The sequence below is a fragment of the Bufo bufo genome, chromosome 2, assembly GCF_905171765.1.
Source record: "Bufo bufo chromosome 2, aBufBuf1.1, whole genome shotgun sequence".
Classification (NCBI taxonomy): Eukaryota; Metazoa; Chordata; class Amphibia; order Anura; family Bufonidae; genus Bufo; species Bufo bufo.
Window position 1 is genome coordinate 436,653,341 of NC_053390.1, and position 16,487 is coordinate 436,669,827.

Here is a 16,487-nt window from a genome sequence, read left to right on the forward strand (position 1 = left end):
TCGCTCCTATGAGACTGACATTAAGGCTCTCATAGGAATACATGGAGAAACTGACTTCCTGTCCACAAATAAGATGCTGTGTCAGTTGGAGAGCCTGATTGCTGGTCACATGACACAGCTGAGGATCAGATGGGAGGTTATAACTCACAAATCCATTCACTACAGATTACATCTTACACCTTTCTAGCAACATTGTTTGCGGGAGTTCTTCTTTAAGTAATTCAATTTAAACCCCCCTCTTAAATAACACCAAACTGTACACAATTTGTATTTTTTTTATTATGGTTTCCACATTTATATCACAATTTGTCCACTGATAGGACCAAAGTTAGCAAAGTTGCCCTCTTCTGCATATCAGAAATACAGAAGTCTTACTGTACATTCAACTAAGGCTTTTGTTTCTTTTCTTTTTGTTTTATTTTTTGCAAAAAGAAAAAAAAAAAAAAAAAAGAAAAGAAAAAAGATCACGTTTTTATCATGGAGATCCCGTAAGGCAGGTTACATCTAAAGGAATGATAGCAAGTATGTTTAAGAGTGTGTGGTTTTTATCTTCCCAGCATACAAGCCGGCCCTCTCTGTATTGTGTCTGGATAATTTAGAAGCTAGTAGCACCATCCATCACCTTGAAGTTTTGGAGGTGAGGGTCATTTGAAGAACTGACGTGACGGGATAGGACCTGAAATCAATGAAAATAAAGTAATAAAATGTGCTTTTTAAAAAGACGAGTCAATACCAAATCCAATTCAGTATTGGGATTCTGAACACAGTGGTTAGCAGCAGCTTTGGGATCGGTTTCTCACAATTACAGAGGCTTGTGGGATGTTAACTCAAATCATCTTTACAGGAAAAAGGTAAAACGTAGCGGGGAGGAGGGAATGAATGATTTTAAGACTCTTCCCCTGCCCATGACACAGGGACCAGTTGTGATGCTTGGAATCGCACACTTCAATGTGCGCCTCTACTTGAGACGTTTACTGTCAAATTATTTTTTTTTTTTTTTAAGTGGAAATAAAATCTAAAAAGGAAAAAAACAAAGGAAAAATTCAAATAAATAAATGCATACTCTGTTATGGTAACTTACTCTCAACTTAATTAAATCCTCTTTCACATAAGTTTTAGGTACCTGTCACATATATATATATATGTGTATATATAAATTTTTTTTATTCCAGCCCTTTATCAGATACCGGAAAATCCACTTTTTTGCATTTGAAAGGGTAGATTTGAACTTAACACTTGAATTTTTCACAGATTTTTTTTTCTTTTATTACAGCCAACTATACAGCCAAGCTATAGGAGTTTCAAAACTCCAAACTTAGCCCCCCTTTGCACACCCTTCGATTGCATTTCATGACCCTCTTCTTTAATCCTTTTAGTAAACCGGTAGCAGCATTTAGCAGAAAAGAACGGGTGCGGCAGACTCATGGGGGAGCTCCGGCAGGGAAAGGCAATTCCCAGGATGTAGTGGACACAAAGCTTCTCCTCTTCCAGGTGCTCTACTACCCCACCCTCCACATCCCTTGAAACAGGGAACTCCTCTCTCACTTAAATCTTCCATGTTGAGCAGTGGTCGCCAAGCGACCCATGGTTTGCAGTGACAACCGCAGATATGAGAAAGATTTGGGACAGGTGCTCAGTCGAGGCAGACATAAGGCAAGATGTTTAATCTACCATCATCACCATGTGGATCCAAGGAGATGCACTGCGTCCAATCATACCAATTGCCCTGTGTATCGTGACAGCCATTGACACCAGGCCAATGTTGATCATGTAGTCTTTCTACGTCCGCACTAGTTACTTCCCTGTTTTTTCCAGGCAGATCACTAGGGAGGGCAAGTGGCACTAAAACATGAGTTTTTCTAGCTTCTCGCTTAGTGCATGCCTCCTGTTTTAAATATTCAGACATATAGTAATGTGCACTCTGCGTCTGTACACCAGAGGAAGACAACAAGCTGCTCTGCCGATTGAGATAGGACTGGATGATCTCATTTCGAGACAATTCCTTCCAGTTTGTCTGCTCAAAAGGACTTGGCAGACAGAGTTTGGGGTCCTGTTTGTCGGTCTCAGTTCTGTGCTGTTCTGAGGGGGCTGAACTTTCATTCTGAGCTGGATCTTTGTGTGTCAAGGGTTTTATTTGCCCAGTCATGAAATCAAATTTTAACTTCCGATCCTTTTTTACTCGTGTCTGTTTGCTAGTCCCATCTGTACAATACCCTTCTTGCTCACCCCGATTACGGGATTTCTTTTTCTTTCGACTATCTGAGCCAGATGTAGCATCATCGCTGTCCATTTTGGAGGGCTCTGGTGAAAAGCCACTGTGTGGTGTTTGAGGGTCTATATACGGCTGACTGCTCCTTGACGTGTGCTGTTGTGTTATCCTGGGAGACTGCTGGTGGTGCCAGTCAGCAGGGAGTGGCTGCTCCACTGATCTGTGAGGTGAAGAGTTTGCCATTTCGCTTTTGGGAGATTCAAGTCTTTTTGCTATGGCAGGAGGTGTAGCAGGGTGCCCAGGGGATTGATAAGAGGGTGCATGTGCAGTGTCCACACCAGGCAGCCTTTGAGAGGGGCTGGGCGCAGAACCCTTTGGTGCATATGTGGTGTGCTGCCGTGCCACTAGCTCTGCTCTAGTGCCACGAGGGCTGAAAGAGGAACAGCGGGGACTACGTGGCTGATGAGAATGGGCATCTTCTAGCGCTACACTGTGCTGCTGCAGGACGGCCGCTTTCAACAAAGAGGAAGTGCTTGGGTGTTTTACAAGTCCAGGGGAGTTGGTGTGAGGCCGGACAGCATTTACAGGGATCTTGCTATGCTTATCATTCTCAGTCTCCAGGCGGTTAGTCTGTAAGCTGCCATCAAGTGCACCAGGCAAACTTTCAGGGGGACTTCCACCAATTCCATTTGTAGGTAGAGGTGAGGAGTTTGGAAACAGCTCATGACTAGGTTTGGCCACTTTGTTAGCTGGCCCCTGGGTACCTTCTCGAACATCTCCCTTCCTCTTTCTGTTAACCAACTTTTCAGTCTTGGGAGAATGTGCCTTCTGGATATCATTCCGGACTTTGAAGTCCTGAACAGGTTTTCCACTCAACAGTACAGTTGGGGTAGTCTCTCCCTTACAGTTGTGGGTGCCGCCTCCATTGGCAGAACCAGGTGGATTTGGAGTGCCCCTAGCAGATTGCTCATTCTGTTGTACGGGCTCGATGAGCTTTTGCCAGCTACGCAGCAGTTTCTTTGCACGCTTGGCAAGATCCTCGTTGCTGGTCTTTTTCCGAACATCATTGATTAATTTTCCTAATCTTGTTTCCTGTATAATAAATAAGGAAACGCACATTAGAATCTCCAACCATGTTAAATGTCTAAGTGCATTTAAATGAAAAACCCTTAAAGTGTCCCTCCAATTCAATGTTCCCACCGAATCTGATATCAGGTGTGGAAAGGCTCAGGATGCATGCTGGGCTTTAAACATGCCCTAGTAACCTTGGTACAATGTCCAGGGACTTGTGCATGGGTCCTAATGACTAGAGTAGGCAAATGCATGGCACTCTCAAGGTGTTGTATAGTTGCCTCAACAGTAGGGATACGCAAACTTCTGTTTCAAGTTTGTCGTACAACTTTCGGGTTATCTAAGAATCCCGTTATGGATACTTACAACCATAGGTTATGGTCCGTGGTAGCGGAATCCATAACGGAATTCTTAGATAACCTGAACCTTGTACGCCAAACTTGAAACACAAGTTCACTCATCACTACTCAGCAGCTATACAGCCCAGCACGCAACCCGAATCCCTACACTCCCAGTCAGATTGGCCAGGGAAACTGAACTGGAGGAACACCTAGTGTACCAATAAATGCAGAAAAAACCTCTGCAACTTCCAAATTCCTCTCAATTTTTGAGATCACTACTTGCTTTCAGTAAAGGAAACGTTCCCATTCAGAGACTAGAATGTAGGCATGCCTTGGTCCACATTCACACCTGACATTTACACATATTGCATTCCTGTCCAGCACTGTGTTCTACGGGAATATTTCTGGAATCTCCTACATTAGTTGCAACTCTGGATGTCCTATTGCACCAGAAATAAAAAAAATGAAAATATGAAAATATATTAAAAAAAAAAATTATATAATTATATATATATATATATATATATACAAAACGCAAGTTTTTGTTTTAAAATGTCCTCCCATTTCTGGCTATGGATGCTGGACCGCCGCACAAAAAGGTAAATCAGCAGTGTCGCGCTCAGGCATAACACTACTGGTCAGGAAAAACTAATATACAGAACCCAACCAATACACCATAAGGGGTAGGTTAACATTTGTTGCAGTAATTTCTGTAATAGTTCTGATGCTGCAGCATCAGACTCACAGAAAAGTTACAAACGTTTAAGCAAAACTGATCTGCCAAATGACAACATAAACTAAGGGCTCGTCAAAATCTGTTGCGTATAACGCACCAGAAACCGCTGCGGTTTTTAACTTTAGAGGCTGAGGACTCACTTGTGGCTTCAGGTGTGTGGACAGCCGCCACCTGAAGCTGCAAGTGCCTCCTTGGTCGCGGCTTTAAACTGCCGCCCTATGATCTTCAACGTTGTCTCCCATTGGAAACAATGGGAAGCAGGCCTAACACGACAGTCGGTGGAATTTTGGTGCGGTGTCTGCATCAAAATTCTGCTGGCTCCTAACATTCTCAGCCATGCAAACACCATCCTCTGAATGTAAACATTTCTTTCATTAACTGACAGCAGGCAGAAATCTTACACAGGGTGTGTGTATATATAATCTCTGTATATTAATAGTTTTATAGTGAATAGTCAGTTGCAAAACACTTGATAAATCATAGAAGGACCAACAAAATTACTCATTTACTGTTAGGCATCTAACCACTGTTGCAAATTTCACAGACAAATTTGAATGAACATGTGGATGGGAATATGGAAGCATGTGAATATTTGAGCGCATGCTGGCGATTTTTGAAAATATTCTGCTGCTGATTTTGAATGCAAAGGGTGAAATCCACAGCATTTTTTAACAGATCTCCACAACGGCACTGTATGAGTGCACAGCCCACCACACAGCGTTCTAACAAATTACAGTCCTATTTATCTTAGGGCTCTTTCACACTTGCGTTCTTTTCTTCCGGCATAGAGTTCCGTCGTCGGGGCTCTATGCCGGAAGAATCCTGATCAGTTTTATCCTAATGCATTCTGAATGGAGAGAAATCCGTTCAGGATGCATCAGGATGTCTTCAGTTCCGGAACGTTTTTTGGCCGGAGAAAATACCGCAGCATGCTGCGCTTTTTGCTCCGGCCAAAAATCCTCAACACTTGCCGCAAGCCCGGATCCGGAATTAATGCCCATTGAAAGGCATTAATCCGGATCCGGCCTTAAGCTAAACGTCGTTTCGGCGCATTACCGGCGCGGATCCGTATACAGGACGCTATTAAAGTCCTGGTTGCCATAGTAGTAGTGGGGAGCGGGGGAGCAGTATACTTACCATCCGTGCGGCTCCCCGGGCGCTCCAGAGTGACGTCAGGGCACCCCACGCTCATGGACAATGTGTCGCATGGACACGTCATCCATGCGCATGGGGCGCTCTGACGTCATTCTGGAGCGCCCCGGGAGCCGCACGGATGGTAAGTATACTGCTCCCCCGCTCCCCACTACTACTATGGCAACCAGGACTTTAATAGCGTCCTGGCTGCCATAGTAACACGGAACGCATTTTGAAGACTGATCAGTCTTCAAATGCTTTCAGTTCACTTGCGTTTTTCCGGATCCGGGTGTAATTCCGGCAAATGGAGTACACGCCGGATCCGGACAACGCAAGTGTGAAAGAGCCCTAAACGGAGCTTGCAGACATCCACTGCAACACGCCTATTCAGATAAATAGATTTTCAGTTCCAAAAATGTCTGCAACAAATCTGCTGCATGTGACTGTACTCTTAAAGGGGTTCTCCAAGACTTATTAATGACCTATCCTTAGGATGTGTCATCAATAGAAGATCAGTGGGTGTCTGACTACCGACAACCTCGCTGATCAGCTGTTACCAATTAGCTGCAGTGCCAGAACAAGTTACATGGTTACAACCGATTGGTGGGGGTACCAGGTACTAGTGTTGAGCGAATCGAGCTTTGGATCATCGATCTGAATTGGTCAAACACTTAAATTTTAATGCCGTCTCCATTCAGCGCTGAAATGTATTTCTACCAAAGTCATGCAGGACTGCAGTGTATTAATTCAGTATTCATTTCTGCATCTTTAATAACAATAACATAACCCGACTTCGGATTCAGAATTTTTAATGTTTTTAAAGTTGTAGAAATGAGTATCAAATTAATTCACCAAAGTCTCACGCAACTTCGGGTGAAGTGAATTTTGCCTACACGGGGGCAATGCATTTTAATGCTGTATGGAGACAGGTCTCCGACCGCTTTAAAACCGAAGTGTTTGAAGAAATCGACTTTTAATCTGTGAAGCTTGATTCGCTGAAGCCTACAAGTTACCTATCCCAAGGACTTGCATGCTTTCCTACACGTCTGCCATCGGGGTATTGCTGGGAGGTCATAGACATTCAATAGTCAGCGGACCCTTTCTTAATATGCAGGTAAGGGATCACAATTGCTCACACAACATGTAAGTAAGGGATAAAATTTGGGTGTGTAATTTCGGAGTACCACAAATGCCAAAAACGCCACACCTACCTCCAGTGCCTCTTTGGTAATAGGAAACTTCTCCAAGCTGGAGATCACTTCTAACACAGCCACCATGTTAAGAATCTGCAGAGAAAAAGTCTGACATCAATCCACAGATTTTATAAAGTAAAATCCCTTAGGGTACTTATGCACACAGTGTGGATTACAAGCAGATTTTCTGCGCGGATGTATGTTTGGCAAACCCGCAGTGTAAAGGTATTCCTTCCCATTACTAGAGCCGATCAGCACAATTATGTTCCATTGAAAATGCCATTTAACATACTGGAAACTAGAGCAGGAGGAGCTGAGCAGGTACAGTGGGGGAAATAATTATTTGACCCCTCACTGATTTTGTAAGTTTGTCCAATGACAAAGAAATGAAAAGTCTCAGAACAGTATCATTTCAATGGTAGGTTTATTGTAACAGTGGCAGATAGCACATCAAAAGGAAAATCGAAAAAATAACTTTAAATAAAAGATAGCAACTGATTTGCATTTCATTGAGTGAAATAAGTATTTGAACCCTCTAACAAAAAAAGACTTAATACTTGGTGGAAAAACCCTTGTTTGCAAGCACAGAGGTCAAACGGTTCTTGTAATTGATGACCAAGTTTGCGCACATTTTAGGAGGAATGTTGGTCCACTCCTCTTTGCAGATCATCTCTAAATCCCTAAGGTTTCGAGGCTGTCTCTGTGCAACTCTGAGCTTGAGCTCCCTCCATAGGTTTTCGATTGGATTAAGGTCCGGAGACTGACTAGGCCACTCCATGACCTTAATGTGCTTCTTCTTGAGCCACTCCTTTGTTGCCTTTGCTGTATGTTTTGGGTCATTGTCGTGCTGGAACACCCATCCACGACCCATTTTCAGTTTCCTGGCAGAGGGAAGGAGGTTGTCGCTCAGGATTTCACGATGCATGGCTCCGTCCATTTTCCCGTTTATGCGAATAAGTTGTCCTGTGCCCTTAGCAGAAAAACACCCCCAAAGCAAAATGTTTCCACCCCCATGCTTGACGGTGGGGACGGTGTTTTGGGGGTCATAGGCAGCATTTTTCTTCCTCCAAACACAGCGAGTTGAGTTAATGCCAAAGAGCTCTATTTTGGTCTCATCAGACCACAGCACCTTCTCCCAGTCACTCTCTGAATCATTCAGGTGTTCATTGGCAAACTTCAGACGGGCCTGCACATGTGCCTTCCTGAGCAGGGGGACCTTGCGAGCCCTGCAGGATTTTAATCCATTGCGGTGTAATGTGTTTCCAATGGTTTTCTTGGTGACTGTGGTCCCTGCTAATTTGAGGTCATTAACTAACTCCTCCCGTGTAGTTCTAGGATGCTTTTTCACCTTTCTCAGAACCATTGACACCCCACGAGGTGAGATCTTGCGTGGAGCCCCAGAGCGAGGTCGATTGATGGTCATTTTGTGCTCCTTCCATTTTCGAACAATCGCACCAACAGTTGTCACCTTCTCTCCCAGCTTCTTGCTAATGGTTTTGTAGCCCATTCCAGCCTTGTGCAGGTCTACAATTTTGTCTCTGACATCCTTGGACAGCTCTTTGGTCTTTCCCATGTTGGAGAGTTTGGAGTCTGCTTGATTGATTGATTCTGTGGACAGGTGTCTTTTATACAGGTGACTAGTTAAGACAGGTGTCCTTAATGAGGGTGACTAATTGAGTAGAAGTGTCTAACCACTCTGTGGGAGCCAGAACTCTTAATGGTTGGTAGGGGTTCAAATACTTATTTCACTCAATGAAATGCAAATCAGTTGCTATCTTTTATTTAAAGTTATTTTTTCGATTTTCCTTTTGATGTGCTATCTGCCACTGTTACAATAAACCTACCATTGAAATGATACTGTTCTGAGACTTTTCATTTCTTTGTCATTGGACAAACTTACAAAATCAGTGAGGGGTCAAATAATTATTTCCCCCACTGTATATAGTTTTATGGGGAAAGATTCAGGAAAACATTTACTTTATTCATTGAATTATCTTCTCATTCTGGGCTTAGGAGTCCAGTGGGCAGTTTTACTCAGCGATTTGCCTGAGCATACATACTTTCTATAAGTTACAAGTTATACGGAAGCCATTCCCACAACTATATATCAATCTACTCAGCTTCGCCTGCAACATGTTTAATCCCTTGACACATAATGCCGTATAGCATTAGCATGCAGGGAATGCATGGAGTGGGCTCACGTGCTGACACTCACCAGCAGTGACCAGAATCAACTGTGACATCAATCCCAGTCACTTAACACCGTACACGCCACCATCAATAGCGACCGTGGCATCTGTGGGGTTAGACAGAGGGAGGGGGCTCTGTGTCTTCCGATCAGTATCTGCACAGTGAAATTGTGAGGCTCAAATCGGTTGCCATGACAGCCTGGGGCCTTGCGAAGGATCCCAGGACTGTCACAGCGAGCTGACTAAAAAATACATTAAAATTTTTTTTGGAAAAAAAATCAATAGAGTGAATTTGATATTTTGAAATTCGTTCACACCTAGTTTGGTGGAAAAGGAGAATTGCATTATGGATTCCGTTACCACGGACCATAACTCAATTCTATGATGGAATACATAACAGAATTACTTTAGAGGGATTCCGTTATTCATTCCATCATAATAGAAGTCTATGGGCTGCAAAACAGATACGTCCTGTTTCCGCTATGCTGGAGTCTTCTCTCTAAAAACATCTTCTATCCCAATTTTACATACACACACCCCCATCAACTGGCATCATCGTGTCTGCGAAAAATATACAAAAATATTTGTCCCACACAGTAAACACTGTAGCGGTAAAAAAAAAAAAAAAAAAAATGTTCAGCATTGTTTGGCCACCTTGTACCCCCCCACCAAATTTTTTTTTTATAAAAAAGTAGTCAAAAGGATGCAAGTGCCCCAAAATGGTACCAATGAAGACTAGTTTGTCCTGCAAAGCCCTCATACAGATTTGTAGATTGAAGTATGAAAAAAAGTTACAGCTGTTAGAAAATGGTGATGTAAAGAAACATTGTTTCAAAAGTTTTATTAATTTTTTTACACTAATGCTATACAAGTTTGGTACTGTTGTAATCATACTGAACTGCAGAATAAGAATGTCTTCACATTTTTAGCACATGGTAAACGCTGCAATATCAAACCCCAAAAAATCTTGGTGGAATTGTGTTTTTTCCCCCCCAGTTTCTCCCTACAAAGAATTTTCTCCCGTTTTCCAATGCAAGCTATAGTAAGTTAGATGGTGCCATTAAAAAACACAACTTGTACTGCAAAAAATGTCAATGAAAAATGAGAACAGTTGTGGCTTTCTGAAGGTAGAAAGGGGAAAAAAAAAAAAAAAAAAATCCCAAAAAAAAAATCCCAAAAAAAAAAACTAACCCAATCTTTAACCCCTTAAGGACTTGGCCATTTTTTGCAAATCTGACCAGTGTCACTTTAAGTGCTGAAAACTTTAAAATGCTTTGACTTATCCAGGCGATTCTGAGACTGTTTTTTCGTCACATATTGTACTTCTTGACACTGGTAAAATTTTTATTTTTATTTATAAAAAAAAATATAAAAAACAAAAATTTACCAAAAATTTGTAAAAAATTGCAAATTTCCAAGTTTCAATTTCTCTACTTCTATAATACATAGTAATACCTCCAAAAATAGTTATTACTTTACATTCCCCATATGTCTACTTCATGTTTGGATCATTTTGGGAATGATATTTTATTTTTGGGGGATGTTACAAGGCTTAGAAGTTTAGAAGCAAATCTTGAAATTTTCAAAAACCCAATTTTTAGGGACCAGTTCAGGTCTGAAGTCACTTTGCGAGGCTTACATAATAGAAACCACCCAAAAATGACCCCATTCTAGAAACTACACCCCTCAAGGTATTCAAAACAGATTTTACAAATGTCGTTAACCCTTTAGGTGTTCCACAAGAATTAATGGAAATAGATACAATTTCAAAATTTCAGTTTTTTGGCAGATTTTCCATTTTTAGAATTTTTTTCCAGTTACAAAGCAAGGGTTAACAGCCAAACCAAAATCAATATTTATGGCCCTGATTCTGACAGCTGTACGGGCACACGGCAAGGCGCAGAAGGAAAGGAATGCCATACGGTTTTTGGAAGGCAGGTTTTGCTGGACTGTTTTTTTTGACACCATGTCCCATTTGAAGCCCCCCTGATGCACCCCTAGAGTAGAAACTCCCAAAAAGTGACCCCATTTTAGAAACTACGAGATAGGGTGGCAGTATTGCTGATACTAGTTTAGGGTACATATGATTTTTGGTTGCTCTAAGTTACACTTTTTGTGAGGCAAGGTAACAAGAAATAGCTGTTTTGGCACCGTTAATTTTTTGTTATTTACAACATTTATCTGACAGGTTAGATCATGTGATATTTTTATAGACCAGGTTGTCACGGACGCTGCAATACCTAATATGTATACTTTTTTTTATTTATCTAAGTTTTACACAATTATTTCATTTTTGAAGCAAAAAAAAATAATGATGTTTTAGTGTTTCCATAGTCTGACTAATTTGAAAACAGTTGTCATATCAGAAGTATAGGAATGAGGATGTACGATTTGGATTTTCTCTAATACATGAATACAATCTCCATATTCTGAGCCATAGTTTTTTTTTTTTTTTGGGCGATTGTCTCAGGTAGGGGCTCATTTTTTGCGGGATAAGGTGACGGTTAGATTGGTACTATTTTGGTGGGCAAACGCCTTTTTGATCGCTTGCTGTTGTACTTTTTGTGATGTAAGGTGACAAAAGAATTGTTTATTTAGCACAGTTTTTATTTTTTACGGTGTTCATCTGAGGGGTTAGGTCATGTGGTATGTTTATACAGCCGGTCGATACGGACACGGTGATACCTAATATGTATACTCCCCCCTCCCCTATTTTTTAAACTTTATTTGGGGGGGAAATGAAATTTGTTTATTTTTACTTGAAACTTAATTTTTTTGGGGGAAAACTTTCTTTTTTCAACTTATTTTTTGTCCCACTTTGGGACTTGAACTTTTGGGGGTCTAATCCTTTACAATGCATTCCAATACTTCTGTATTGGAATGCATTGGCTGTATGAGTAATACTGTGTGTATTACTCATACAGCTTCCGGCCTGTGAGATCCAGGGGGCTGGATCTCACAGGCACGTCACAGGAAGGCATCGCGCTGCCTTCCATGCCATCGGGTCCCCCCTACAGCCGCATGGGGACCCGATGGCACGGCCGCCCGCCGGATAAGGTAAAATCGCAGGTCTGAAATGACCTGCGGTTTGCAGCGATCGCCGATGCGGGGGAAGGGGGGGGGGGTCACATGACCCCCCCCCACCGGCGTTGTGACAGGATGCCCGCTGAATGATTTTAGCGGACATCCTGTTGCGATAAACCCCCGCTGCGCCGCAATGCCGTTTTAAAGTTAGGACGTACCGGTACGTCCTGGGTCCTTAAGGACTCTGCAAACATGGTGTACCGGTACGTCTTAAGTCCCTAAGGGGTTGTAGACATAAATTTCCTTTAAAAGAGAGCCAGTCATCTCTCCAGAGACTCCTCATAACAATTCTGGAGCATCTTCTCCTGTGACTATGGTTTGCTATTCCTCTATTGCTGCAAGAAGTTTACAAATAGGGGTACAACTGTGTGTTCCCAGTTGGGTGGGTGCCCTTGCAGGGTGACATTGGAAGCAGTGACTTGACAGTGTGAGACTTTGCAAAAACACACCACCCCAATTGGCAAAACCAAGGTGTGCATTTATCCATAACCTTCTAGTAGGATTAAAGGTGTTGTCCAGGTTCAGGGGTGAACCCGGACATATCCCCATCTTCACCCCTCTGGTCCCCCTGAAATGAGCATCGGCGCATTTCACTAAAGATGGCCATGTGTAATATACAAAGGCTTCAAGCCCCAACTATCACTGCTGTGTAGCTGCCAGTGCTGGCATCTCTGAACATGTCTCTTCCCTACGCGTCTCAGTTACCGAGTACTGGGCAGAGAGCAGCACTGCCTGCATTCTCCAGTGTCAGAGCTCCAGACTAAAAAAAAAAATAACCAGGAGCCATTGGCTCCTAAACAAAAAAATTTAGGAGCTAAATTACATTTTTTAGACGTCAATTTTAAAATGCATATAATAAAAAAAAAAAAAGGACTTTGAGAAGATGAGACGCAGGTCACAGTAGTGAGCCAGCACTACATATAGGAGAATACAGCACCACATACCTCTCACATCCAGTGACATCTTTTGGGGGACAAATGGCGAATTGCACGGTTTAGATTTTTTTTTCTGTCACGGCCTTCTCCAGAGCGGAGTATGTAATATGTTTATTTTTTCTTGTTTGTAAATTTTATATGTAAAATTGGGAAAGGGAGCGATTTAAACTTAGTATTTTGGTGTTTTTAACCATTTAATAACCATTTCCCCCCTTAGGGGCTATAACCTAGATCTTTTCACCCCTTGTCCTATTCACCCCGATAGAGCTCTATTAGGGGGAATAGGACTTCACACTCTCCCTGCTGCCCTGTGCAAAGTACGCACAGCAGCAGGGAGCTGACTATGGCAGCCAGGGCTTCAGTAGCGTCCTGGCTGCCATGGTAACCAATCGGAGCCCCAGCAGTGTAATCTGCCACTGCCATCATCGGAGGGCACCCTGTGGCCACCATATAACAATGGGGGGGGGGGGGGGGGGGGGCGCACTGCACCACCAACAAATGAAATTAAAGAGGACCTTTACATAGAGCGGTGCCCAGGGATCTAGGTGCACTTACTATTATTCCTGGGGAGAAAAAAAAAACACCTCCCTGGCTCTGAGCTGCGATTGGACAGCGCTGCTGTCAAGGAGAAGGAGACGCTTGCTCTGAATGTTGAAAATACCAGGGGCCACAGCGGGCGAACGGAGCGGCGCCCAGGAATAATAGTAAGTGCACTTACATCCCTGGGCACTGCTCTATGTGGCCTGCTACTATGTTCATATTTTTTGGACCCATGAAAGGTTCTCCAACTCATTTATACAAGTGTCGGCAGCGGTATCACAGACCCGGCCTCAATAACGGGGCATGCGATCCGCAGCAATTAACCCCTTAGATGTGGCACCTGAGGGGTTAATTGCCGCGTATCGCATGCCATGTTATTGAGGCCGGGTCTGTGATACCGCTGCCTATACTTGTATTAATATGTTTTACATTCATTGGTGGCGCAGTGGCCACAGCTCCTCCCCGCCATCTCCCTATTGGTGGCCGCATCACAGTGGGGAGGGATTTCCTCCTTCTCTTCACTAGCACAGTGGTGAACATGGCGTGTGCCATGTTCTTTAACTGATACTAGGCTGCGCAGCAGCACGGCGGTCCAGTCGCAAATGGCAGCAAGACTAAAAAGTCTTGTCGCCATCTGCAAATTTTAAGGCGCATTGGCGACCGTTTCGGTCGCCATCAGGAGCCCTGAGTGTACAGTAATGCAGAACGTTGCAGCCACACTCCTGTGCATCTGCCCTAGGAAGATCAGGAAAGGAGCAGGGCTGTAGCTGTAATCCCAAAATTTTAAAGGCAGTTTTGCATTGTCACTACATAGGGGTTGGGGAGAAGCAGGACAAACATATGGAGCTTTTCTCATCAGCAGTAATGTGAATATGAAATTATTCTGCCAGGTTCTTTTCCTGCGAGTGCCCTGGAGGCAGAGCTTCAAAGTCAAGTGCTAGTTTTCTCTGACGGCTGTAGCACAGTGCACTGGCAGAATAACTGATCATATTCACATTACCACTGATAATATAAACTGTACAGAAACTACCTTTGTAGTGCTCGTCCTCTTCCTTCACCGAGTGCTGCCAGCAGTTTTACATGGACAAAACTGCTGACCGATTTCCATTAAAACTACAAACAAATTCTAACAAGTGAAAAGTGTTTCCAGTGAAATTGGGCATAAACCTAAAGAGAACCTCTGTGTTCCCCATAATTTAACAGTTCTGGAGCACCTTTCTAAGACCACCCGTCCCTCTATAAAAGGGTGCTGCCACACGTTCAGGTTTTTTTATGCAGTTCGTAGCCAGAACCTGAAGTTGTATTTGTCCTTTACGCTCTCTCCCGATTTTGGCATCAAAAAGCCTGAACGTGTGACAGCACCCTTACTACTAAAAATATATGAATAAACTGGCAACTGGGCGATACCAGTTGGAGGGACATCCATACAGTCTCACACAGCCCAGTCATTACAGACTGTCCCTTTGTCAAGGGAGACTGGTAACGTCCAGTGGTCAATTTCTTCATAAAGCTTTGGGAGCGATAACGGGAACAAAATGCACAGTTCTGAGAAAATACGTCTATTAAAACATGTCAGGTGGTCTACTGATTTGGGGTAATTTGGCAAAGATAAAAAAAAAAAAAAAAAAAAGGTATTTCTGCGCCACAGGAAAGTTCCGTCACATGAGCCCACTGGACACTTAAGATTCAAGTGTTTCCTCTGTTACAGAGGGCACCAAATCGTTCGAAGCAGCTTGTCTGCTGACAAAATGGATTACATGCGGATGTGTAACTACTGCTGTGCATTACCCATATACCACCCGGTATAATGCCAGGGAAGGATATGGTTAATCCTACTCAGGACACTGCACTTAGTCTGTTTACAGTGCAGGGCCTGCCGTCCCATCATGCCCTGGGTCCGTCCTCTATAAATAGTGAGCTGAATGCTATTCATAGGAGCGCGGGTCAGGTTATAAGTGATTAGCACACAGGGCAGGGACGCTACTCATGTCCTGCAGACACTACGAAGACCCTACAGACAGGACTCCTCAGAAGGAGAACAGCCCGCTACCACCTCCTGTACATGCAGTCTGGGAACCCTGCCACACAGCTGGGCACGGGCATCAGTGAACAGCTCGTACCAACAACCCAACATCGACGATGAGGACGGGGGAAAACCTACTAGACCCCGCAAGAAAGGGTGACAACCTGAAGAAAGAACAGGAGGATGACAATGTCACTAGAGGGCCCGAAGCCACGAAATCCCATCAGGACATACACTTCCAGGAAGAAACATACTTCAAGTCTATACAGTAGACATGCATGTAAATAAAGTATGGAGGACTGATTTATAGCACAGCTCAGCTAGGTAACATTATGAAAATGTAAAAATCCTTAAAACAACATTTTACTGGTAAGAGTGTGCGCTCTGTGGCATTTGCGGATCCGCAATACACGGGCATCATTCCATGTGCATTCCGCATTACGGATGCGGACCCATTCACTTCAATGGGTCTGCAAATCCGGGGATGCGGAACGGAAGCACCACAGAGTGCTTCCGTGGGGTTTCATCCCGTACTTCCGTTCCGCAAAAAAAAAAAATAGAACATGTACTATATTTTTGCGGAACGGCCGGATCGCGGACCCATTAAACTGAATGGGTGCGCAATCTGCTGCCCCACTGTGGGTGTTCGTGCATTGCGGCCCGCACGTTTGTGTGCAAGAGGCCTAAGAGTGGTCTGAAATTAGAAAGATAGCTCTTTATCCCCATAAACTACATCTATCCATGCCTCGAGTCCAATAGACTCAAATCTCTATTTTCTGACTTTAGATATTTTTTTATCCATTTCCTGAACATGATTATGGGGGCGGTCATCTTGCCTGAGCTATTCTTATTAGCAGTTAGGAAGTATAAAGAAAATTGCTTTACAGCAGCCCCATGGTTCATAGACACAATGGTCAAGAGAGGACCTCATTGACTTACATGGGACAGTTTTCTAGGCATGCTCTGTGACCTGAGCTGAGGTCATTGTACAAGGAAGGAATAGATACGCTCTGACAATCACCTATTGTGAAT

At 43.3% G+C, this 16,487-nt stretch overlaps 1 protein-coding gene across 2 annotated transcripts in view; it reads right to left on the reverse strand.

The window, feature by feature from the left end:
- Window positions 1-259: 259 nt before the first annotated feature.
- MED26 (mediator complex subunit 26) overlaps window positions 260-16,487 on the reverse strand; it is a 33,187-nt gene continuing 16,959 nt past the window's right edge. For both annotated transcript variants that reach the window (XM_040417448.1, XM_040417449.1), the window contains exons 2-3: window positions 6,703-6,777; window positions 260-3,301 (exon numbers count right to left, since the gene is read on the reverse strand). In XM_040417448.1, coding sequence (XP_040273382.1) covers window positions 1,634-3,301; window positions 6,703-6,777 — 1,743 coding nt within the window. In that variant the 3' untranslated portion in view covers window positions 260-1,633. The remainder of the gene's footprint in view (window positions 3,302-6,702; window positions 6,778-16,487) is intronic.